Here is a 26,300-nt window from a genome sequence, read left to right on the forward strand (position 1 = left end):
GCAGACATATCGGAGGTAGTCGACATGTGGAACTGACTCCGTTAGCTCAGATAAACCCCAGTGGGAACGGCTTTTTAAGGGCTTCTGTATTGTTGGGAAAATTAGCAGTTTTCCTCTTTCTTGATTATTTCCGAATATATACAAGCTAACTGAGCTGGTGTCGCCTTCCATGTATTCTTTCATAGGTGTGAACCACAGCAGAGGACCACATAGTAACAGGCTGGCTGTTCATACAACACCTTCTAGATAGCTGCAAACCTTATCTTTCGAGACGGTGTTCATTTTTATGAATGCAAGTCTTCGCTTAGATTCTAAACAAGGCTTGGTTAAGAATTTTCTGCATTGTGGAACACATTCTGGATGTCGGATTTTAGGAGGATACATAATTAAATCTGGAGGAGAAATTTAAACAAATATTGATAATTAGTAATTTATTTTCTTTTTGTATATGTGACTGCTATAACCTCTATTTGCGCACTTTTTTTTTTTTTTTTCTTCTTAAATCGTTGGTCGAATGCTTCCAAATACAGAAGTGTTTTAAATAATGAAAACATTCACGTTTGAACATTGTCAAACTTAAAAAAAAAATATTTTGGATAATAACGAAATATAATTTTTAATGTGATGGCCCTGTTTATGTACTTATATCCGGAAAAGTTTTACACTAGTTTCGAAAAAATAAAATTATTAGTTTTGACTCCCGTATGCGAGAAATTGACTTTGATATTTAATTTCAAGATTTGCCATTTTTTGTGTTATTTTCAACTTAAATGGAATTGCCTTGAGGGATAGTGAGAATAATTCAAAAAAATAATTTTAAATGAAGTACAGCTAAAAATTACGTTTAATAGGAAGTCATGTGAGATCCACATCAGATTTTTTTAATTAATATGATAGAGCCTAATCTCTAGAGTACACTATAATTCATATAACTGTATTTAATAATACAATACAATAAAACTTTTTATAATACCGAATACTTTATTATTACTGTACTTAATGTTGGTAATGTCTTGCTTGTATTATTCATAATTAAACTTAATAGAAATAATGTGTGCTATTACAAACATCCCTCTTTACACAATATTCAATATTATCCGTGATATAAGTTTTGGAACATATTACTGGGGTGCATGACATTATTGCATTACCAAAGATACGTTATTTATTAATACAAAGAAAAAATATCTGACATGGAAAAGTGACTTCCTTGTACCCCCTATTAAATTATACACATTTTTTGCTGCATTTCATTGAAACTTATTTCCTCGAATGTCATTAGATTTATTTCTCGTTCAATTAATTTAGTTGCCATTTCGCGGCAAGGCAAAAATACATAAAAACTCAAAACATCTTCATTAAAATTCGTAAAGTATAGGAAAACGTAAAAGACCTTAAAAATAATTTTTAAAACTGTTTTCAACTCTTTTTGGTGTTTTAGGTGTTTTTGTATTTTACAATTTTTAATGAAGGTATTAAGAGGTTTTATGTATTTTTGCCTTCCCGCGAAGTGACTGAACTGAGAAACATATATGTAACGAAATTCTAGGAAGAAAGTTAAAGAAAGTAATGTGTTGTCAACACCAGATATTTATATTTTAATGGAACTTCTGATATCAGCTAATTGTTTAATATTATGCATATATTCATTATACCTCATCCTGTTTATTTACAGTTTTCATAGTCTTTATTTTCCCATTTCCAAAACTGCTAATCAATATTATGTATTTGTCGGTTATGTGTTTTCAATTCAATCTAACTCTGAGGACCGCTTCCCTTACCTTTTTACTTTTGCTTAGCAAACTTTCTTAGCATTCAAGTTTCGCTTTCTCCAAATGAAGAAACATTGCCCCGGTACTCAAATTAATTTTTATTTCTCGGGTAAAAGAAAGAAGAAATGTTTGATTACGAAAAGAATAGTTTTTAAATATTTAACTTCAGATTTGTGCTACAGATGGCAGCACGAAACATTTTTTTAGGAATTATATTTAATTTAACTTTTTCATTATAGATGGCAGCACCAGCTTCGCTCTTAAACCGAAAAATTTAAGACATCAACAAGGGTGACCAGATTTCGAAGTTCGAAATTCAGGATGCTCTATATACATAATTTTTTTTACCAATAAATTGTTTAATTATTACTGTTGTGCAGGTTGTATGTAGGTCAAAATATATAATATATTAGGTGAAACATTTGAACAGATTCTCTTTGGAAGAGAATAAACTCTACTATTTTGCTATGCATAGAATTCCAGGATGCCCCAGTTTATGACTTCAGATAATTTTATTCGTTAGGAAACAAGGGATCTTTTTTTAAGTCCTACGGGAGAATAATCATTGAAATATTCTAGAACACAATTCTCGCCAAACGGAAAAAGTGAGTAACAAAGTTGTGTAGTAACAAAAGAAGTTACTTTTATGATTCCTTTCGTAACGCAACGAAATCTGCTTAAATGGCATTCTGTAAATCTTAATTATATGCAGTAAGAAACCGTGAAAAATCTTTCATATAACATTTGTAAGAATGTAAAACACACTTTTGTTTGGTTCATGATTAAATACAATGATAAATATGCATCATGTTATTGCAGTTTTTAAAGATTACAAATTACTATTAATAGACTTCTAATGAAATGTTGTAACAATATAAATATTTGCGAACATATAATTATACGAACCGTAAAAATTCCAAGTTCGTCCTTTTTAGATTCTAAGAGTATATAATATTGAAGGAATTTTCATTAATAGTATACTGCGTATTAGAAAAATTATTATTGTTCCGAATTTTAACTTTTTAAAAATTTGGGTACTTTTCCGTTTCGCCGGCGCAAATCTCGCCAAGCAGACTTTATTGGCGACAACATACAGTATACACATAAAAAATATTTAAAAAATTTTAGTTCTAAGAATTTTTTATTTTGAAGGCATAAACATTTTAATATCGCTTAAAATTTTATAAAAAGCCAATAAATAAAGACAATACATTTATAAAAAGACACTAATTTAAGAATTTACTATGCTTTCATGGTTCAACATCCTGATTCGCCGGTTCATATCACGTGACCCCAAGCGATCTCATCTCACGCAAACTATTCTACAAAAATCTAATGCTCTCAGTAATTATCTACATTAATTTCAAGTTAAATCTTAATTTGGAACACAAGTTTAAATGCAAGAAATATTTTAATTCGTACGAATAGCTTACTCAGAAAATTTGGAAAACTGCAGTGCTTTACTTCGCTAATGCGCTCTCATTAGAATTGATGAATTTAACCCTTGACTTTACCTTTTCTATATTTTCGGCTTCGGGTAAGCGATGTGATTGCATCCTAATTGACTTAATTACCGAAAATGGCCTTAGACATAAAACTGAACTATCTGATAAAAATTCTATGTAATTATATGTCAGTATTGAAAGAAACAATCAATCTGATAAGAAAAAGCTGCGACTTGTTTTAAAAATGAGGCGTAAAAGGTTAGCGAGAATATTCCGTTTGGCATCGGTTGTACCATTATTGGCGACTTTATCGCTTGCGCCGGCAAAACGGAAAAGTACCATAATTTGTTTTTCATTTGTTGAAAGCGCATGGTCATATGCCACTTACATATAATGAAAAATATACAAAAAAAAAAAAAACAAAAAAAAAACAATTACGATTATATAGCAGCATTTTGTAAAAAAAAAATTAATTATTGCTCTTAAACCTTACTCAGAGTGCCGCTGAGATGACTTCCGACCACGGAGGTGAACCACACGAAATTATATGCCATCAGATCTACTAAGTTACAATGTTGAATAATTATGTACTAATAGCATTTCTTGTACAAACTTTGTTGTTGCTTTGCTCACTTGTCTAACGCAGTCAACCCAAGCCCACGAAATTTCTCGTGACAAGGAGCCCTAGATTACACTTGCCGTTGGCAACAGTCTTGAGCACCATTCAGGTGGCAGCGCCATTTAGCTCCCAATTCTGATGTAGAGCACCCCAGGGAGACGAGTCCAAGGGTCTCTCATCCATAATCCTTCTCGTGTGTTTTACACGAGAGGACTGGCATGTTTAAAATGCTAGTCCTCTTGTACTTAGCAAAGTATTGCCCTCTCACCACATATTTACAATGCCGCCATGTCTTCTCCGGGATGCGTAATGGCAGACCGCACATTGAGTTGAACAGTGTTAAACGAATGTTGCATACTGCGCATGCCCAGAAAACAATTTGGCGTAATTACTATATTGGCGCGATTTGAAAAGAAGATAAATACGGTATATGGTAGACGTATCGCCATTTAATTGTAAACAAATCTCGCGTTTAAATCTTCGTAGAGTATAATGTAAATATAAATTAATTACTGTGTTAAAATACTATTTTTTGCTGTACTGCTCAAACAACTAGAAAGTTGAAATTATTGCGAAGTAATGTGAAGCAGTGTTTACATTCAAAATGTAAAATATAATACTTATGAAATTCTGCACATTCCTTTGGAACTGTACAAATTTTCGTTCAGAAAAAGACTGAAATTTAGGATATATTAGTTGAAAATTTATTCATTATACTTTTAAGCAATAAAAACAATTCAGGATTTACCATACGTTCCATTCGTACATACATAAAGAAACACCGAGGAATATAACAAGTGCTTGCAAATAACACTGAAGAAATTTTAAAATATCTTTAATGCTAGTTATTAAATTGTTTGAAATGAGAAAATAAAAGCGCGAATATACGCTAACAAATTAAGCGAGATACTCCAGTTTACAATTACTGAATTATAACATGTAAACAAATTACATTTAAATAACGAATTATTACGAACATATGTTAACAAATATTAAATGCACTGTTATTGACAAATTAAAATGAAACGTATATTAGAAAAATAAGCAAGTGCAATCGGCATGGACGTTAAAATAACTAATAAGCAAAGTTTCACAACATTGCAATTTTAAACATCACTCGAACACACTCGACAGCCATGGAGATCACGAATAAGCTAACGTAGGGTTGCTTAGTCGCCAATATTTCGCCCCGCGCCAAAAGTACACCATCAAGCATGCGCAGTAAGCGAAATTCGCTTAACACTGTTCAACTGAATGTGCGGTCTGCCATTACGCCTCCGGGATTCGAATACGGTCCTTCGGGACGGCAGTCAGCGAAGCTAACCACTATACCGACTGTCCAGACTTTAGTTCATATAAATACACGTTTTGAGTGCTTGAAACAAACGCTCACATTTATTCTTCTTGCCAAGTAAAAACAAGCCTTACTATTCTGTGATAAAATTGCCTGATGTTCGGCGGTTATTTAGCTTGATAATTGCAGACTCCAGGCATTATCCGCGATTCAATTCACCTATAGGTGGCGCTTTTACACATAAATGTGGCGGATAAAAACCGGTATTTTGATTTGTGATCTGCCCTTACCAGGACTATTACCATTATGAGAAAAATAAGTGTTCATAATTCTACACGGCAGATAAATTTTAAAAAATATGTTTTTAGACGTTTTCTACCCTAGTAGATGGAAAGGGACTCTCGGCCATCACATGACATGGTCAACTACTGAACTTTATTCTCCATGTAAATATTGTATATATTTTTTTCATATTTAATCAAGAGTCTCAATTATCGGTACTCTCATCTGGAACTTTCCCCCCCTACTTGAAATTATTTTTGTATCTTATTAATGTTTGTGAACTCTTCTAATATTTGAATTATTTATTACACCACCCCACGATGTAAAATTCTGCAGTGGCAAAGTGCCACCTTTCCCTTTATTTTTAGTCCAAAGGGATTTGAATCCCGAAGGACTATTAGTTTCGTTTTGGCATTTTGCGTCGGACTCATAAATGTCGGTTCACTTTTCAAACTGTTGCCACAAAATGTTAGAGTCCTGCATTATATTTGAAGAAATTAAATAATGAAAAATCTGCATAAATGTATGTATATTTCTCGTATTATGATAAAACAACGGTACATAGAGTCATCGAATTTTGAATAACGTAATCCTCCAACGAATATGAGCATGTGGAAGACCAAATTTGAAATTTGAAATTTGTTTTATGATCGATTTCCTATTTTTTAAAACTTTGACGAATTTTTGATTAACAAACTCAAGGATTTCAAAGCGAGCAATGGCAACGTTGTGCAGAAAAAACATTTTTATCTCCAGCGCGTGAGTCTCTGTATCGGAAATTCTAAAGATATGCTCGTTTTAAAACTATTTTGCGATATTGCTGTTGCACTGGATCTTATGGTTTAAGTGCGAGGAACATGATATTTAATAAAGAAAGGTAACACACAAAATGTTAAAAAACGCCCCTTTGGACGTAATTTAAAATCTGAAACATTTCAGATTTTTTTTTTTTTTTTCCTCATCTTGTTTCTGTGACACCTTTTACTGATGTTCTTACTTCCAGGATGCCATATTAGAAGACAACTGGCAAAAAGCCTGCAAATTCACGCAGGTTAGGCCCAGTATAATAGCGGTAAATGGAATGGAATGTGATTTAACTTCGTACATTCAAAAATGGAGTTGCTGAGCTTTTCTGAAATGTTTGATTTTGTTCAAGGAGGCGTAAATTCTCGCTGTGTTACTGAAGCACAGCGAATTTTAAAAAGCGGATTATTTGGTAGTGCACGGAATTTTATTTGAAAAATCCCTTTTACAAATTTTGGCTTCCTATTTAAGGACAAGTTGTATAGCGTCCTGATCGCATGAAATCGAAGGACATTTCATTGTTAAAATGGAGAAGTAAATTATTATTATTATTATTTTTTTTTAATTTTCTTGTTCATGTAAAGGAGGAACTGCTGGCTGTTGTAGGAAATTGTGTCACTGTTTTATTGTATTGCGACAGGTAGCTGATAACGTTGACTGATTGTAAACAAATGATTTCATGTGTGTTTAACGTAGGATTTAAAGAAAATCTGTGCACTCAAAAGTGTCATGAATACTAAATATATACTAAAAATATATTGATTTCTTATATTCGTCTATTGTATTTATATCTATTATATACATAATAGCACTAATTATCAGATGCAATTTTGAGAATATCAGCAAGCAAAGCACTTAAAAATGAAAAGACACTTGTAATCGAAATATTAGTATTCTATATGTATTATAGAAAATACATGCAATGAATAATACCATGACCAAACATTTCAAAAAAAAAAAAAAAAAAAAAAAGAGCAGATAAAGTATTACCTACCACTCAATACCTGAGAAATCCTGGCATATAACATGTAGTTAACGTTTGATTACGTGATATTACAAGCATTTTCTTTAAGATTTGTCGTACAAGTGGTTAAAACGACTGAACACATAATGCCCACGACAATAAAAAATAAACGTTTAATTACTTTTCGGTCACAACACGCTTCACAAACTACGTAGTATTGTCAAACGTAAATATCGATTTTTAATGTTTCCTCCTTTTAGCCACTAGATGGCGTATCAGAGCGCTGGAATCGCGGATCCTGATTATCTGCTTCAAATTCTAGTCATTTCAAACATAATATAATTCAAAGTGGTTTCTACTTACGCTTTTCTCTATTTTACCAAACATAACTATTTTTGAGTGTGTTGTATTTGTGTCCAGGCACAATTACAACACACTCAAAACCAGCGAATCTGGTAGGCACAATTCTCTGGGTTTCCTTAAGTACCAGATTCTTGTGGATGGTACTCAATGGAAGTAATAGTAGTCCATAAGGTACACTAGGAATGGTCCATGATCTGTCAAAAATTGTGTTAGGCTAGCGCGCTGTTATTTAAGGACACCAGCGATTTTGGTAGGCACAGTTCTCTGGGTTTCCTTAGATTCTTGTGGATGGTACTCAATGGAAATAATAATAGTCCATAAGGTACACTAGGAATGGTCCATGTTCTGTCAAGAATTGTGATAGGCTAGCACGGTGGGTCTTGATTTCCATGTTAACTTTTGGCAATAAGCGAAGTGTTCTTCGTCCTACCTCTCTTAGCCTGTGACCATCTATTTTGCCAATTTTATAACAAGTTGCCCTTTTAATGTGAAACCAAGGACATTTAGAAGGTTGTTCTAGCAATTCCGTGTTATCAGCTGCCTGCTTCGCCAGAAGGTCCACGGCGTCACCGCCTTGAATCCCTGTACTTAAGTCGTAGTATTAAAAAGCCACTTTTTAAATTGATATTAGATTAAATTTATTGCATTTACAATTAGAAAATAATTATAGTGAATCCTTTGTAGGCGACATCTCTAACATATCGCTTCCTGAAAGGGACCTGTATTGTTGAAAACAAACACTGAAAGTGAACCTGACGTTTCTAAGTCCACCACATCTACAGAGCAGTAAAATCCTCTAAAACCGTTGATAATTGGTTGATCTCATTGTACTTTTAATAAAGCACGTACATTAATCTTAACTATACCTTCGCTAAAAGAGAAGAGAAACTTGCCAAAGTGAAAAATAAAAATTAGCAAAGCGTTGCCCTCTAAATCAGTTGAGTTCTCGACTAAATCTACACCAAACACAAGGCTGCTGCTCCGCTAATTTTATGTGTGAATTTGTTACATTTTAATTTTCTTTCAAAGCAATGGTACCGTTATTCTTTTGTAGAGTCGTAGCTAGGGTTTTCGGCGCCCAGGGACAACTGAAGATTTTGCGCCCCCTATTGCTTCCCAAGGATGGAAAACATTTAATTCTAAAATGTCGTAACATCAGTTTGGCGCCCCTTGGAGTCTGCGCCCGGGGACAGATGCCCCCTCTTGCCCCCCTCTAGCTACGCCCCTGTTCTTTTGTTTAGAATTACATGAAATTTTAAAAACGGACGCTATATAACAAAAATGTTTCTAGATGAAGATACACACCTTTTGAACATGCCTGAAACTCTTTATTCTGCTCACAGTAATTTGTCTAAAGAAAATCTTTAATAATTATTAGGAATCAAAATCAAAGTCAGGTCAAAATAGTCAAATTCAGCTCGTCTAAGTTGTTTTGATTAACGAAAACAGGTGTTTAATTTATCGTAAAGTGACTTCTACTGTATGAAACGGGAAAAATTGTATCTCTTGGGAAAATCAGTGGACGAAAAGGCACTATTTCGAGCTGGAGATGAAACGACAGCATGCCGCTGAAAGCATCTGAAACTTACCGTTCGTAACCATGACACAAATAAACAGACATTTTCTTTAGAAAACTCAATTTTTATTCATTTAAAAATTTTTAATAAGATGACAATAAAAACTTCTATTTATTTACAAATGTATAAATAAGAATTTCATATGAAATAGTTTTAAAAACAACATATTTTTGGCACTGCACATTTTCACTGACAAGGAAGTTCATCAAAAGATTTAAAAACAAAAGTTAGAAAAGATAAAACAGATTTCAAAAAAAAAAGATAAGTAAAAATAGATTGCTAACGCATCAAACATTGCCTTAAACTCTCTCTCTCTCCAGAATGAAATCCTATTTACAGATGAGTTCTCGAGTGTGACTTTTTTCCACATTTCAGACCCATCAGTGGCCAAATTAATAAAATCATTTATTGCTGTGAATTTGTCTCAAGTTGAGTTTCTGGTGAATAACTTAGCAACATAGTTTAATCATTTATTGGATGATAAGTGTTTATATTTAATAAAATTATAACGCGTATTAAACAGAAGTGATAACTGAAAATCATGAAAGAGATGCTGCTTTTCATGACTCGCAAAATCTACAGATGATGATTCAATCTGCTTGAGAAATTAAAAAAAAAAAAAAAAATTATGATAAATGCATGAAAAATCAAAAAAGGAATTACTTAATGATAAAGCGTGAGAAATCAAAAAAAAAAAAAAAAAAAATAAACTTAAATTATTCGATCATATTTACTGCGCAAGAGATAAATTAAGGGAAGCTTTGTTTTTAATCAGCAATTTCAAGCATTAAAATCAGCCATGTACAACTAACCAACACACCATACACAGCGGTATCCGCTTTAATGAATATAAACCGAAATATAATAGTTAATTTCACTCACATTCAGTGATAATTCTGATAAATGCAGAGAACTATCATAAAATATTCAGATAAAAAGACTACTCTCAATTACCAACAACTCATATCTAGAGAGAGCATGAATATAAAAAACAATAAAATAATAAAAAGTAGCATTTAGACTTCCTTTACCGTGATATGTTTTGCCGTTAATTTATATCATTTTCTCATTCACAATAATTTAAAAAAATTCATATTTGTAGACACCATTAGGAATTCGTGCAATTATTGCAGTTTTAAATAGCATTGTTTATCGCTACATAGTATTAGGGTTTGGCAATTTTATTCAGACTTATTTTTCAATTTATAGCTCTATAATAAAACCATTTACTAATAATATCCAGAAACATCATCACTATCGGTTAATCATGAAGTACAACTAGAGCAAGTTCGTTTCTTAGACAATTCATCTTGTAATTGCCTGATCAATGCATCTTTCGTATGACGCTCTTCTAAAAGAGCTCTATTTTGGGTTTCTTGAAATGCAATATGCTTCTGCATAGTAGTCAAATAAAATCTCAATTGATTATTTTCTTCGTGCAATTGTTTTGCCCTCAAAGTAATGGCGTCTTCTTTCTGTCGACGAGCGTCTCTGGATCTTTTGGCGGCTTCGTTATTTTTACGTCTGCGTTCCCAATAAGCGGCATCTTTCAATTCCTCTGGCATGGTCCGGCTTTTTCGTCGGTTCTGGCCGCCACTGGAGGTGTCCGGCTGTTGACAGTTGGAATAACTGTTCGAGAACGAACTATTAGAATCCCCCGAACCATGTGCATCCAGTTTCATATCTAAATCAGTGTTCATGCTAGTAGACCTTGCATTCATTGTACTGCCACGATTTTCTGTTTCTGGTGACTCGTTTTTTATGTCGGTGTTACTTGAAACTGAGGCAGAACGATTCCTTGAATGGTTGTAATGTGTTGGAGGAGACACAGTACTGGAGAAAGAATTTGATGAGCTCGGTGCCGGGTAATTACCGAGTAGAAGTTCGTCTGATAATGCTTTGAAAGGTCTTACGGTCCTAAGAGATTGTCTTTCTCCATTTGGCCCAAGTGTTGGTGACTGCTGTGAAAAATATCCATTTAAGTATGGTGGCATACTTTCTAAAACATTAACGCCTGCTAGAAGGGGAGGCAGAGATATTGGTATATATGGTCCCTGTATGAAAGAAGCCATTTTTGGGGTTATGGGCTGTACTGGGGACATTATTGAATTCTCACTTGTATTTCTAGTGTCCGATAAAGGTGACGATTTCCAATTCGAATTTTCCAAGATTAGTAGTTTCCTTTCTGTTAAAGAAGGGTCACTGTATGCCTCATTCGTACGAGATGAAACATGAAGAACTGCTTTACCTTCCGGAGGTCTGCCATCAACGCGCTGCGGCTCTTCTCGATTAGACGTGCTTTCGTGATTTGTCGGAGGAGATCTCGTTTGTAGGTGACAACCGTTTGAAACCGATGAACCTAGAATAAAACCATTTCCGTGATTTTCTGAGTCTTGCAAATGGCCTTTACCTGAATGATATTCGTAATGTCCATTTTGATGGGGGTAAGAAAGCAGCGAAGACTTGTGCACAGTTTCTTCTGTCGTACAATAGGTACTGGTATCAGACAAGGTAGATTTCTTAGAAAAATCAAGAGGACCATCTTGATTGGTTTCAGCAAAAGGTGAAGGACTTCTCCTTTCACTACTACTTTGATGGAAAAGTTTCTGTTTTTTGGGGTGAAAGCAATGGTGTTTCTCTGATCGTTCCATGGACATTTCGAATATATTATCTTTTCACCTGGAATGAAGAAAAAAAAAACGTGTAAGTAACAGTTAAATTTGCTGAGAAGAAATAAATAGCTAACACATGAAAAAAGAATTAGAAATTTTAATAATTTTTGCAATTATTTCAGCTGAATGAATTATTAACGAATGAACTACACACGTTTTTGGAACAATTTCTCTCTCATTGGCTAAATGTATAATTTCCACGTCATCAATCCACCATATCATCACTACACCAACTTCTATAGCAATGGCTGCTTTAAAAGCTGAAATGGAACTGCAAGCATACCGACGATTTTTTGGTCATTTTGCTTCTTTTAAAAATGTTAATCTGAAACGTACAGAATTATAATAAGCCAAATAATAATTTTGTTACTCAGAGGAATGTACTGGAAATGGCTTGCATAAAACAAAGTAATTCTGCCTATAATTTTTCAAATTTTCATCTGATATGAATAATAACTTAATGCAATTGGAATAATATCCAGTTGTCTTAAGTTGCTGCACTTCTTCTATCTATGGATATTTAAGCTAACAATTTCCATGCAGTTTGGAAAATTCATTATTTCGAGAAAAACGCCTTTAAATATCTGGCATGTGTATAGTTAAAAAACAGCAGCACTTTTACGCATCATGTCTAAACATGCCAAATATATAATACTGAATGCTTCAGAGCTCTCTTTAAAATATTACGTTCTTCGCACTTAAAATTCCCTTCAATAGCAATATCGCAAAATAGTTTTAAAATGAGCATATCTTCAGAATTTCCGATACAGAGACTCACGCGCTGGAGATAAAAATGTTTTTTTCTGTGCAAAGTTGCCATGGCTCGATTTGAAATCCTTGAGTTTGTTAATCAAAAATTCGCTAAAGGTTTGCAAAATATGAAATCAATAATTAAACAAATTCCAAATTTTGGCTTCCACATGCCCATATTCGTAAGCGGATTATGTCATTCAAAATTCGATAGCTCTATGTACCGTTATTTTATCACAATGCGAGAAATATACGTACATTTATGCAGACTTTTCATTATTTAATTTCTTTAAATATCACAGGGTGATAATACTTTTTGGCAACAGTTTGAAGAGTTATTCGCCGTTCGTAGTGAATCGACGCAAAATCGCAAAACGAAAACAATAGTCATTCAGGAACAAAGCTCCTTTGGACTAGTAAGAAAACATTTTTATCTCCAGCGCGCGAAACTGTTTCGGAAATTCTAAAGATATGCTCTCTTTTTAAATAATTTTGCGATATTGCTGTTGAATTGAATTTTATGATTTAAGTTCGAAGAACATGATATTTAATAAATAAATGAAACACACAAAACATTAAAAAAAAGCCCATTTGGACATAATCTGAAATCTTAGTTCTTTTTTTTTTTAATGTAATAAATATATTGATAAGATTTAATGTATATTACAATTTGAAAAAGTACAAAAATTATAGTTGACAGTTACTTATATCTGTTGCCGAAACTTTTGAGGATCTGAAGAAAAATCGTAAGGTGCAAGAAGAAAATACATAGAACATGATGCTTCAGTTTTACCAGATTTACGCTCAAAATAACGTTAAGAGCTGAAATCTATACTCTAAAACAAAAATATTAATTTTTATTATAAGCCTCTATTATTAATAACTCTTTCTAGAATTTCTAGAATTTAAGAGCAAATTTTGGAGTTCTATGATAAGTAGCTGAAAAAAAAAAAAAAAAAAAAAAAAAAAAAATTAGCGGAAACTTTCCCTAAAAAATTTTAAATGAGGATGTATTCAAAATTTATAACTATTTAAAACTAATTTATGACTAATGAATAATACATCATAGAAAAGTCATTTAACAGCAATAACTAAATGTTCGTAGAGTTTTTTTTTTTTTTTTTTTTACTTCCTTGTACGAAGTAAAAAGGAAGTATTGTAACCGCGAAAAGCTTCAGGCAGCATATTTCAACGAAAATATCCACTTTGACCGATTTCAAATGCAATTTAACGATGTTTTTGCATGATATCTATACGTAAAGACAGAATAAAAGACTCTTTTCCTCCAAAAAAACTAAAAAACTGCTTTAAAATGAATTCTGAAGAGAATTTTTCGTGGCGTCTGTACGAACGTATGTACGTACGTGCGTGCGTACGTACGTACGTATCTCTCATAACTCAAAAACGAGTAGCCTCAGAACGTTGAAATTTTGTATATAAGACTACTATAACATGTAGATGTGCACCTCGTATTTTGGTTGCAATCGGCCGCACGAAACGTACATAAATATATTTATAAATATATCCACACTGTTACCCGGCTCAGTGATCTCAGTATCTTTACTCTTATATGTTTGTAAATTGTACATTTTTTACTTTAAAAATGATTGAAATATGTTGTTTTTATCTTCCGGTTAAAGTTTTTGTGCCTTTCGTAATTCTGGAAGCAATATTTGTACAATTATCAACAATTTAAAAGCTGTTTAAGTGCGGTTAAGTTTTAAATAACATGGCGGACATATTTGTTTACATTTGAAACAGCAGAATTGTAGATTTGTTGCCAATCTAGAGAGACTAAGCTTCGCAACACAAAAATAACGCCTTCATTTATTATTGCGAATTAAATCATGCTTAATCCTTTCTGGAATTTTTTCAATGAAATAAGTATTTAAGATTTACTTCGTAATTTCTAATACAGATATTTTCAGTTTTTATGTATTTTTGCCTTGTCGCGAAGTGAAAACTGAATTAATTGAATGAGAAATATTCAATCGTCTGTGAAAAACTGTTTCTTTTTCGTTTTGTTTGCTTAATTTCTTTTATACATCGTTCTAGCTTTGTTATAGTATTTGAATAGAACATGTGGCAACGATTAGATAATTCTTTAAATGATATAAATTTTGTGCATTCTGAGTTATAATATGAACGAAATATAATACTGTTAAGTAAACCTAGCGCCAGAGTGTCGCTATGGTAAACAAAGTGAATTTTAAAGAATGCATTTATTCTATTGTGGTTTATGCGCTGTCGGCGAAGTAGGTTTAATTCAATCTAATAAGTTTAAACGAAATGCAAGAAAAAATGCGAATAATTTAATATTCCGTACAAGGAAATCATGTGGTGTACACATCAGATTTTTGTAAGATACATTAGCCTTAATTTTCGATAAACAAATTCTTTAACAATTATTAAGCACAATCATATTGATTTACTTTATTTAACTTACTGCTGTAGATTATACTTTATTTAACTTACTGCTGTAGATTTTAAGTTCTGATCTAATGAATTTAGGGAAAATAAAATGTCTATTCCTGGCAAGCGTCTTTAAGTCTGGGAGTTCCAAAAGTGAAGACAGCTCTAATGAGCGCATTGCTTAGATGCATGATTAGACGCTAAAAATTTAATTGCATATATGATTAGAAGTTGATAATTAATACTTTTCTAAAGATCGTGAATTACAAATAAAGGAAACAGAGTTTTGCTTTTCCGGAATGGCAACATCAGAATAAAAAGAGGTTCTAAGATCTGACTAAAGTTATCTAATGATCGTGAATTATAAATAAAGGAAACAGTTATGCCTGGTCGGAATATCAACATCAGAAGATGTTCTAAAGATCTGATACAAAATTTGCACTTGAAGTTTTTGTGCTATTTTTTTTTTTTTATTAATCCGGAGGAGTCATGTTTGTGCTTTCAAAACATTAAATTTTATTAATATATCAAAGACGTTTTTTTGACAAGACCCACATTTTACATCTTATTGAAAAAATGTCCAGGAAATGAGATAAATTGTATGAATTCATCTCAGTATGGAATTTTAGAAACAAGAATGTTTTAGTACTTTCTTCTGGATTTAATGATATTGTTGTTGTTGTTTATGATGCTCACTTTTTTGAAGTACAGTCACCTGAAGCCCACGAAATTCCTCCTAGCAAGAAGCTCAAGATTACGCCTGTTGTTGGCAAAAGCCATGAGCACCTTACGGGTGACAGTGCGATTTAGCTCACTTCTGCCCCCCAATTTTGATGGAGAGCACCCCACCCCTCTTCTTCTACCAACAACCCCTCGATAGGACTTTCGGCTCGCCGCGTATTTAGAGTTTTTTCATTCTATGTTTAGATTGCTGATCTGATGAGGAAAAGGGTATTCAACTGCATTTACAAAATTATAATTCTTTATTTAATTAGATACAGGGTTTTTTTTGCTATGTTAAACATAAAAACTACTTTACTGCGTCTAAAGCAAGGAGGATAAGGTGGACATCAAAGGAAAGAAGAGTAATTAAATTAATTTTAAAGAGAGGTACACCAAAGGCTTTTTTAAACGCAGCTGTTATTTTTAAAAGTAAAACTAAATTTAGTATAGATTAGAAGAGAATTCACATGTCGAACTTAAGTGTCTGGGAAACGTCATTAATTCAATAGTTTAAACGGGAAAAAATTATGAAACATTCTAGAAATACTTCACATAATAATAATTGCCTATACAATCAACAACAATTTGAACATTTTTTAAATTAAAAAGGATAAACTGTTAATTATCTCTAGAATAAGTTTTAATTTTAAGAAATAATTTTAGGTAACTTTTTCTAAATTTAAATTTTGCTTCAGAATGCACCATACTTCAGCCGTCACATTTTTAATCCTAGAAATAATATATTATTGAGGTTTAATTGTAAAAGTGCAATTTAAAATGCTTTTAAAGAACCCAAGTGTAAAACAAATGTTGCTTTAAAGCAGTCTGATGTATTTTAAATAGAATGTCGATCTCTCCCAGAAATGGAGAAATATCGCACCTAAATGCCGGTGCATTCTATCTAGAACAAAATTTTCTAGAGATAAAACTAGAGATCTCCTCCCTCCGCCTTTTTAATGAAGGAGGAGAAAACTGCTTTTGAAAATATCAACTTAGTCACTGCGGGAAATTCTCTGTTCAACAAAACGTAATATGAATAACCCCCCTCTCTCTCTCACACACACTTTTACATGGGTTTTACTTTTGTTATTTACCAAAAGCATTTTCCAGTTTCTCAAGGCCTCGATTCATAGCACATGTTACTGATTTCTAGCAGCGAAACAGATGTGCTACAGATATACCAGAAGGTAGGAAGTAAGACATTTCCTTACCTGCATGAGATACACGGTAAGCAATTGAGCTCATGTTTTCCAAGTCAATTTTATTTCTTCATCCGGTCGCCTGTTGCGCTGTTTGCTTCCTAATCACCATCTTAATGTCCCAAATGAACTTCACTTGTGAATGCAGTCCCATCATGAACCACAAACTACCGGATTTTTGCTAATGATGGCACATCGATGTAAATGAGTGTTCTCAAGTTATTCAAGCCAGTACTTTTAAGGAAATTCATCTCATTTAGCTTAGCGTGCTTCTCGAGCGATGACTCACCTTAAGAGACCACATCCAAAATATTACACTGAAGATTAATTCCCAAACCAGACACAAGTTTTGTAAAAGACTATTAGTTTTTTAGTCCAAAGGAATTTGAATCCCGAAGGACTATTAGTTTCGTTTTGGCATTTTGCGTCGGACTCATAAATGTCGGTTCACTTTTCAAACTGTTGCCACAAAATGTTAGAGTCCTGCATTATATTTGAAGAAATTAAATAATGAAAAAATCTGCATAAATGTATGTATATTTCTCGTATTGTGATAAAACAACGGTACATAGAGTCATCGAATTTTGAATAACGTAATCCTCCAACGAATATGAGCATGTGGAAGACCAAATTTGAAATTTGAAATTTGTTTTATGATCGATTTCCTATTTTTTAAAACTTTGACGAATTTTTGATTAACAAACTCAAGGATTTCAAAGCGAGCAATGGCAACGTTGTGCAGAAAAAACATTTTTATCTCCAGCGCGTGAGTCTCTGTATCGGAAATTCTAAAGATATGCTCGTTTTAAAACTATTTTGCGATATTGCTGTTGCACTGGATCTTATGGTTTAAGTGCGAGGAACATGATATTTAATAAAGAAAGGTAACACACAAAATGTTAAAAAACGCCCCTTTGGACGTAATTTAAAATCTGAAACATTTCAGATTTTTTTTTTTTTTTTTTCCCATCAAATTTTCTCTAAATAAACCATTTCATACCATAGATATTCTTCATTTTGGAAAAAGGGAAAATTCAAAGTTATGTTGTTAACCAATGGCTTAAAAGAAAAGTCTGAAAGCTTTCAGGTTTTTATATCACGCTCGAAAGAGCGTTTTCTTAACGCACCCGAAATTGGGTTTCCCATAAAACGCTGCTGCAAAAACCCTTTGAAAACGACATTTTCTAAATTTTTGTTTGTTGCTGCCTTCATTGATTTTCTTGAAGAACTTCGATCTTCGTCTCCAAGCAGTTGACACGAAGTTTAAAAGTGTAGGTTTGCTCCTTTTAATGTCTGAAATTATTGATTGTCCAACACTACGTTTCCGTCTCAATTATTTTTTCTTAACTTCTGAAAGCGATTCGGATAGTATGAGTTCGGATAGTCGGAGTTCGGATAGTCGGAGTTCGGATAGTTGGAGTTGTGGTTGTAACAGCTTTAATATCGTTATTAATCTCTCGTGCATTTGAAATAGATGAATAATAAATAATGTACAGATTACTGGCAATATTGAAATGCAGGCTCGAGAGCTGCATGCATTTTCTCGCACGAAGCATGTAATTATTTTTTTTTTAAATAAGTTTATAGAATATGTTTTCTCTTCTTGTTTGTATGTCGCCATTTTTTTTAGTGTTAAATAAAAGTTATTGCTGTGTTCCATCATTGGAGTTGCTTCATATCGCCAAAGTATTACAGTCATAATTATTTTGGAGGCACCGACCGAGATCGAATAATCGTGCGTATTTTTATTTTATTAGTTCATCACTGAACGTAATATTAGTGATACCAGGTTATTACTTCGTGTTGATATTAAATTGCTTTATTTTATTAGTTCATCACTGAACGCAATATTAGTGATACCAGGTTATTACTTCCTGTTGATATTGAATTACCTTATTTTATTAGTTCATCACGGAACGTAACTTCCTGTTCATATAGAATTGCTTTATTTTATTAGTTCATCACTGAACGCAATATTAGTGATACTAGATTATTACTTCCTGTTAATAATAAATTGTCTTATTTTATTACCATATTTGATATTATATTTAATATTCATTTTAGTTGTCCATACGGTAGATATATATATTGCTCTATGTTATTATTCTTATTTTAATCACAATTAATGTGGTAAGGTTGTAACAAATTTAATATCGTTATTAATCTCTCGTGCATTTGAAATAGATGAATAATAAATAATGTACAGATTACTGGCAATATTGAAATGCAGGCTCGAGAGCTGCATGCATTTTCTCGCACGAAGCATGTAATTATTTTATTTTTTTTCTTTTAAATAAGTTTATAGAATATGCTTTCTCTTCTTGTTTGTATGTCGCCATTTTTTTGAGTGTTAAATAAAAGTTATTGCTGTGTTCCATTATTAGAGTTGCTTCATATCGCCAAAGGAGTATTACATACTGTATTTCCAAAACATTCTGGATAGATATGCCCCAGATGTACAAGTTTTTGCTGACTGACACTTTCATGCCACATAGTCTCTCCATTTTTACTCCTATTTTGATCTTACAGATTTGAACTTTGTTTTCCTCGGAAGTGAAAAATAAATATTTAAAGCAGATACTTCTCACCTTTCAGCTCGCAGTAACAGACATTTTCAGCTTGTCCCATTGTAAGGATCTTAAGTTTTACTAACGTTTATTTTATTTTAAATCTTTACTGTCACTTCTTATTTTCTACTTCCGGCCAGAATTATAAGCGTGAAGGAGTTTATGCAAAGTTGTCTGGCGAACGCCAAGTATTTAAGTGTGGCCTTTTTGCCAAGAATGAGAGAGGAAGCAGTGAGTTCGAAGCAGGCCGCTTACCTTAGAAGTTACGCAGTTGCTATTTGCCTTCCAGGCCAGAGGTTTTAATCCTCTTGATAAATTAAACGTATTGTAGTGTTCACAGTCTCTGTACTACATACGCTTCCTGTTATTATAAGGCCAATCTTATTCTAAAGTTAAATTAGAGTTTAGTTTTATTTTGATATCTTTTACGTTAGACCCCGAGTGGAGGGTCATTGTATTCCGAAGTACGGAAGTCATTGTATATAAAGAAAAATAAAGGGTTTGTATACCCTTCGTCTGTATCCTGTCTACTTACTACAATTAGTGAACATAGCTTTAGTAAGCTCTCTGTTCTAGTCAGGTCATTGTATGTTTCCGAAGAAGGTAAGAAGAAACATTGAACCTGATACCATTAGCATCTGAAAAATACGGGAAAAATATGGGGGAAAAAATATTGTTACGAATTTGCTATTTAAAAAGCTAATGTTAGTTCAATTATAAATTAAATGGTTTTATTTCTCGCGCAGTGCAGCGCGTGACGAATATTAAAAGAAAGCTAAGCCGGAAAAATTAAAAATATAGAGCGCATGCGTTAAATAAATAAATATCTCTTTTTGATTTCGAGAAAGTACTGGAAAATTCTAGCGCGTGATTTTAAAATCTTATAAAAGGAGGAAAACATCTCAGTTTGTAGTAGTTGCTTAGTTTGTTGTTGTTTAGAAAACTACTGTTGTTGATTGTAGCGAATTCGCGGATTAGCGTTCTTTATCTGTTTTTAATTGCGTTCTATTGGACATTTGAGTAGTTAAAAGAAAACTACTGTGAGATACTGTAATACTGCATGATAATTTGAGAAAATTTAAGCATTTTTGTTGTGATAATAATAAATTTTTGTTCATTTTTCATCGGACTTGTGCATTCATTTCATAACGAACCCGTACGCACGCAACAATTTTTGGTGTCAGAAGTGGGATTTGAATGCCAATAACAAGAGCGATGGAAGAACAATTGAGACAGCTCATTAGTGCTTTTGCTGCATTCCAAGATGGAAGCTGGCCAAGCATCATTTAAGGAAGAAATGAAATTGGGCCAGGAATCCGTTAAGGAAGAAATGAAATTGGGCCAGGAATCCGTTAAGGACGAAATGAAAGCCGTTCAAGCTGGTCAAGAAGAAATGAAAAGAGAAATTACTTGCATAATAGAAAATAAATTTGAAGCTATGGAAGGCAGAATTGACGCAGTTGAAAATAAAGTTGGACATATTGAAGAAAGGGTTTCTTCGGTGAAAGAAGAAATAGAAGAAAGAGTTTCTTCTGTAAAAGAACAAATTGATGAGAGAGTTTCTGCAGTTGCCAAAGAAATGGATACTTTAAAGAAATTCGTAGCGTCGGCAGGGAGCAGGAGTGATGATTTTAAATTCTTACCAATGCCTGCTCGTCCACCTCTGAAGCTATCCACATATGATGGGAAGACCTCCTGGCAGGTGTATAAGACACAATTTTCTATCGTGGCGGATGCGAATGGATGGGATTCCCAAGCTAAGGCCTGTCATCTCGCCGCTTCTCTAAGAGCCGACGCAGCGGATATCCTTCAGACTCTTCCCGAAAACAAAAGGTTAGATTTCGAAGCTCTGTCCGGCGCCTTGGAGTTGCGCTTTGGGGAGAAGTGTTTAAAAGACTACAGCAGGCTCCAATTAAAATCTCGTCAACAGAAGCCTACCGAAACACTTCAGGAGCTCGCCGCGGATGTTGAAAGGCTGTCCCATCTCGCCTTTTCGGAATGCCCGACAGAAACAAGGGAAATCCTGTCCTTGCAATACTTTATCGACGGCATCCGAGATACTGAAATACAGAAAGCTCTTCGAATGGCAGATGTAAAGGACATAAAAAGCGCTCTGTTGTACGCCATGAAGTTCGAGGCAGCCCAGCAAGCAACTAGTAGAGATCGCTACCCAGTTAGAGCTGTGCGAGTCCATGAGCCAGTGGATCAACTGATGGCTCGTTTAGATGATTTAGCCAGACAAGTCGAAGATTTGATACGGAGTAGGAGCGAGAAGAAAGTGGCTCTAAGGTGTTGGAGATGTGGTAGTGAAGGTCACCTAAGGCGGAATTGCAGAACACCCCAGGGTACGGAATATAAAGCAGATGATTTTACCAGACAAGTCAGTGGCTTGAGACGGAACAGAAGTGAAAAGAAACTAATTCTAAAGTGCTGGAACTGCGGAGTTGAAGGCCACATACGCAGAAACTGCAGAACACCCCGAGGTACGGAAAATAAGACCATTTCCCAGCAACAACGCAGCAAACAAATTAGTGACCATATCGAGGAACGGAGGTTGCCAGATAGTGAAAAACCTTGTTTTAAAGCTCTTAAAATTTATACAGTGAGTGGCAACAATAACGGACTGTCCATCAATGGGAATATCGATGGAGTTCCTTGCAGTATGATCATTGACACAGGAGCTAATGTTACCATCATTAGGAAAGATTTAGCTGAACAGTTTAAAGATAAACTTATTTAGACGCCATCCTGTGTTACCCTTCAGACTGCGTCTGGTGACAAGATCGACATAACTGGGAAGTTAAACGTAAACATCACGTTTGGAAGTGCCGCCTACCATCACACGGCATATGTGGCGGATATTACAGATCCATGCATACTCGGATTGGACTTTTTAAGGAAATACAATTTTTCCTTAGACTTGAAAAACAACAAATTGTTTTCAGGATCTAAAGACATGACTATCCATCCTAAGAAGGGATCCTCACCTGGAAATGCCGACGCTTTGTCCGAAAGAACCAGCTCGAGAAACAGCCGAAATCATGCTAGGGTCGAAAAGAAACACCAGACTACCAGCTATTCGCCATCTCAGATGCTCTTCGGTCGAGACCTTCGTCTGCCTTGTGACCGCCTGTTTCATCGCCGTACGGATGCGCCTTCATCGCCTGAGGAACACATCCAAGATGTCAAGGCCCGTTTTGAAGTGATGCACCGTTCCGCACGAAAGCGAGTGAACTTGGCGACGGAGAAAGTGGAGACCAGATACAACACGAGAGCTGCTGGACATAGATCCAACGAAGGAGACAAGGTGTGGTTGTGGAACCCGATTCGACGAAAAGGAGTCAGGCCTGATTTACAGTCACCTTGGGATGGTTCGCACACAATCCTAAACAGGCTAAATGACGTCATGGTTCGGATCCGTGAGTCTTCGAACTCTTACGACAGGTTAGCTCATTACTATGGCCATAGTACGTAATGTGAATAATTGTAAATAGTATAAGACCATGGTCCATTTTGTTTTTAAATGTGTATTTGATTTGATTTGTATTTAGTATTTGATTTGCATTTAGTGTTTGATTTGTATTTGATAGCATTTGATTTGTTTTACTTATTGCATTTATTGTTCATGTTGTTTAATATTGTAATGTTTATGCCTCAGTTGCATGTATGCCACAGTTGTAAGTTTAGCTTCCTGTCCAGGGATTGTACTGCCCGGGACGTGCAGTCCTTGGGAAGGGGGCAGTGTTACGAATTTGCTATTTAAAAAGCTAATGTTAGTTCAATTATAAATTAAATGGTTTTATTTCTCGCGCAGTGCAGCGCGTGACGAATATTAAAAGAAAGCTAAGCCGGAAAAATTAAAAATATAGAGCGCATGCGTTAAATAAATAAATATCTCTTTTTGATTTCGAGAAAGTACTGGAAAATTCTAGCGCGTGATTTTAAAATCTTATAAAAGGAGGAAAACATCTCAGTTTGTAGTAGTTGCTTAGTTTGTTGTTGTTTAGAAAACTACTGTTGTTGATTGTAGCGAATTCGCGGATTAGCGTTCTTTAGCTGTTTTGAATTACGTTCTATTGGACATTTGAGTAGTTAAAAGAAAACTACTGTGAGATATTGTAATACTGCATGATAATTTGAGAAAATTTAAGCATTTTTGTTGTGATAATAATAAATTTTTGTTCATTTTTCATCGGACTTGTGCATTCATTTCATAACGAACCCGTACGCACGCAACAATATGGTTTAAAATAATTTTAAAGTTGGGTATATTCTCCGTCCTTCCAGCATGCCTTCGTGTTCTAACGGTAGGACGCCCGATACGTATTCGAGAGATTTAGGGTTCGAGTCCCCGGCAGGGTATTGCACATTTTTTACGTGTTCGGGATAAAGTACCTTAGCACGTTCACGCCGGCGCGAGCCACGGGTGGCCCGCACTAGTCTGTCTTATCGGGCGGCGCGTGCCACCGATGGTACGCATTCGATTATGTTATGAGACGCTGAAAATTAAAATAATAAAAAATTAACGTTTATTTATTATAAAAACTTTTTAATAACAATTATAATTAATAACTATTAGCAAACGTACAACTCGTATAAAGGTCTGAACAGGTAATAATCGCGCGCCGCCAGATGAAACACTGCAAAAATTCGAGCGCCGTCTCACGGCGAAGAACATAAAAATTGGCCCCGGTGTGAACGAGTTAATATTTATATTCTGATTTGCAATAATTTCTCACATTTCATTGGTCTCTCAACAACAAGAACTGCTACAGAATGTCTTGCATTTCTATCTACTTTGCATTAAGGCTTCAAAAAATTTTGTTTCAGGAGTTACGCCGTGATAAGGAATTAGAATCTTTATAGCAATCTTTTGTAAATTACATAAATTTCGTGAGTCTTACAGTGTGTTTATTCGAGTAATAGTGGCATTTTTTGTTTGCCAATTTTTCATTATGAAAGTCTAGGTGCGACTATCATGCGGGGGAATTATATTACACATTATACACTTTTGACGATTTCTTCTGCTTCTAAATGGGGGTGAAACTATTATGCTAGTAAATACGGTAATTACCAAAGACTGAAAATTCAAATGCGCGAAACATCGGAAAAAACCACCTGTCTGTTCGTTTACATTCCCCCACTTACGGGAAAGGAAGTGAGAACGGATTTGTTGTTGAAATAATCCTTCAACAGACCCTCTAGCAAAGGTATTGGACGATTCAGCGAACATGATTCGAAGTTATTTTATCGCTGAACATTAATCCTCACTTGTTGTCGTTTACACTGCAGGGGGTTACCAGTCCCCAATTGCGTCACGAGGCGTTCTCACACAATATTTATCCAGAGAACCACATAATGGGGCGAAATAAATCTTGGGTCCCCTGGTTGTGGTTCGAGGATAAGAAGACTTGCGTAATTCGAGCTGAATTTACTGCAACTCATAGATCTTAGGCTCCATCACAAAGAAGACTGACCAGAGGAGAGAAGCTAGACAAAGAGAGCACGAGCTGTGCGAGACTATCTGGCAACTCAGAATTAATAGCTATGACATTTTATGTTTTGCCCTTCGAAAGAAGGCAGACCACCCTAATTGGCAGTAGGAAAATGTAGCAATGTTTACGCAATTTTTTTTGGGGGCAACCATAAATACTTCGCTTATGTTTTGTCTATTAAAAACTAGTAATTTAACCTTTTTATTCCTTGTACGAAGTAAAAACGAAGTATTGTAATCGCGAAAAGTTTCAGGCAGCATATATCCATTTTGACCGCTATCGAATGTAGTTTAACGATGTTTTTGCGTAACATCTGTACGTAAGGACAGAATAAAAAACTCTTCTCCTCCCCCCCCCCTAAAAAATTATAAAACTGCTTTAAAATGAATTCTGAAGAGAATTTTTCGTGGCGTCTGTATGTACAAATATATCTCGCCTAACTGAAAAACGAGTAGCCTCAGAACGTTGAAATTTTGTATATAGGACTGCTATAAACATGTAGATGTGCACCTCGTATTTTGGTTGCAATCGGCCGCACCAAACGTAGATAAATATATTTATATATATCCACTCTGTTACCCGGCTCAGTGATCTCAGTTTCTTTACTCTTATATGTTAGTAAATTGTACATTTTTTGCTTTACAAATGATTGAATTATGTTGTTTTTATCTTCCGGTTAAGGATTTGATGCCTTTAGTAAATCTGTGTGCAATAGTTTTAGAATTATCAGCAATTTTAAAGTTGTCTAAGTGCCGCAAAGCCTGTTTTTAATGCCGGCCGTTGATGTTTACATTTGAAACAGGAGACTAGTGGATTTGTTGCCAATCTAGAGAAACTGAGCTTCGCAACAACAAAGATAACGCATTCATTTATTATTGCCAATTAAATCATGCTTAATTCTTTCTGGAATTTTTTCGAGGAAATAAGTGTTTGAGAGTTTTCGTGGCGTCTGTACGAACGTATGTACGTACGTATCTCGCATAACTCAAAAACGAGTAGCCTCAGAACGTTGAAATTTCGTATATAGGACTGCTATAACATGTAGATGTGCACCTCGTATTTTAGTTGCAATGGGCGGTACCAAACCTATTTAAATATTTATATATATATATATTAGCTCTGTTACCCGGCACAGTGATCTTAATTTCTTTACTCTTGCATGTTTGTAAATTTGTGAATTTTTTGCTTTAAAAATGGTTGAATTATGTTCTTCTTATCTTCTGGTTAAGGATTTTATGCCCTTAGTAAATCTACAAGCAATATTTGTACAATTATCAACAATTTAAAAGCTATTCAATTGAGGTTAAGCTTTGTTTTAAATAACATGGCGGACATGTTTGTTTACATTTGAAACAGCAGAAT

The 26,300-nt window shown here is 34.3% G+C and overlaps 3 protein-coding genes across 3 annotated transcripts in view; 1 reads left to right on the top strand and 2 right to left on the bottom strand.

Annotated features, from left to right (window-relative positions):
- LOC118201473 (clavesin-2-like) overlaps positions 1-7,468 on the bottom strand; it is a 107,919-nt gene extending 100,451 nt beyond the window's left edge. The window contains exon 1 of the mRNA XM_085827483.1: positions 7,211-7,468. The gene's annotated coding sequence lies outside the window, so the exon portion shown is untranslated. The remainder of the gene's footprint in view (positions 1-7,210) is intronic.
- LOC118196852 (glycerophosphocholine cholinephosphodiesterase ENPP6-like) overlaps positions 1-26,300 on the top strand; it is a 765,277-nt gene that overhangs the window by 221,897 nt on the left and 517,080 nt on the right. The gene's annotated exons all lie outside the window — the stretch shown is intronic.
- On the bottom strand, positions 9,171-11,793 carry LOC118201765 (uncharacterized). The gene has a single exon (XM_035373915.2). The coding sequence runs from the start codon at positions 11,775-11,777 to the stop codon at positions 10,386-10,388; it is 1,392 nt and encodes a 463-aa protein (XP_035229806.1). The 5' UTR covers positions 11,778-11,793; the 3' UTR covers positions 9,171-10,385.

Source organism: Stegodyphus dumicola, chromosome 12, assembly GCF_044657685.1.
Source record: "Stegodyphus dumicola isolate Sdum_Otavi_A_Nest chromosome 12, ASM4465768v1".
Lineage (NCBI taxonomy): Eukaryota > Metazoa > Arthropoda > Arachnida > Araneae > Eresidae > Stegodyphus > Stegodyphus dumicola.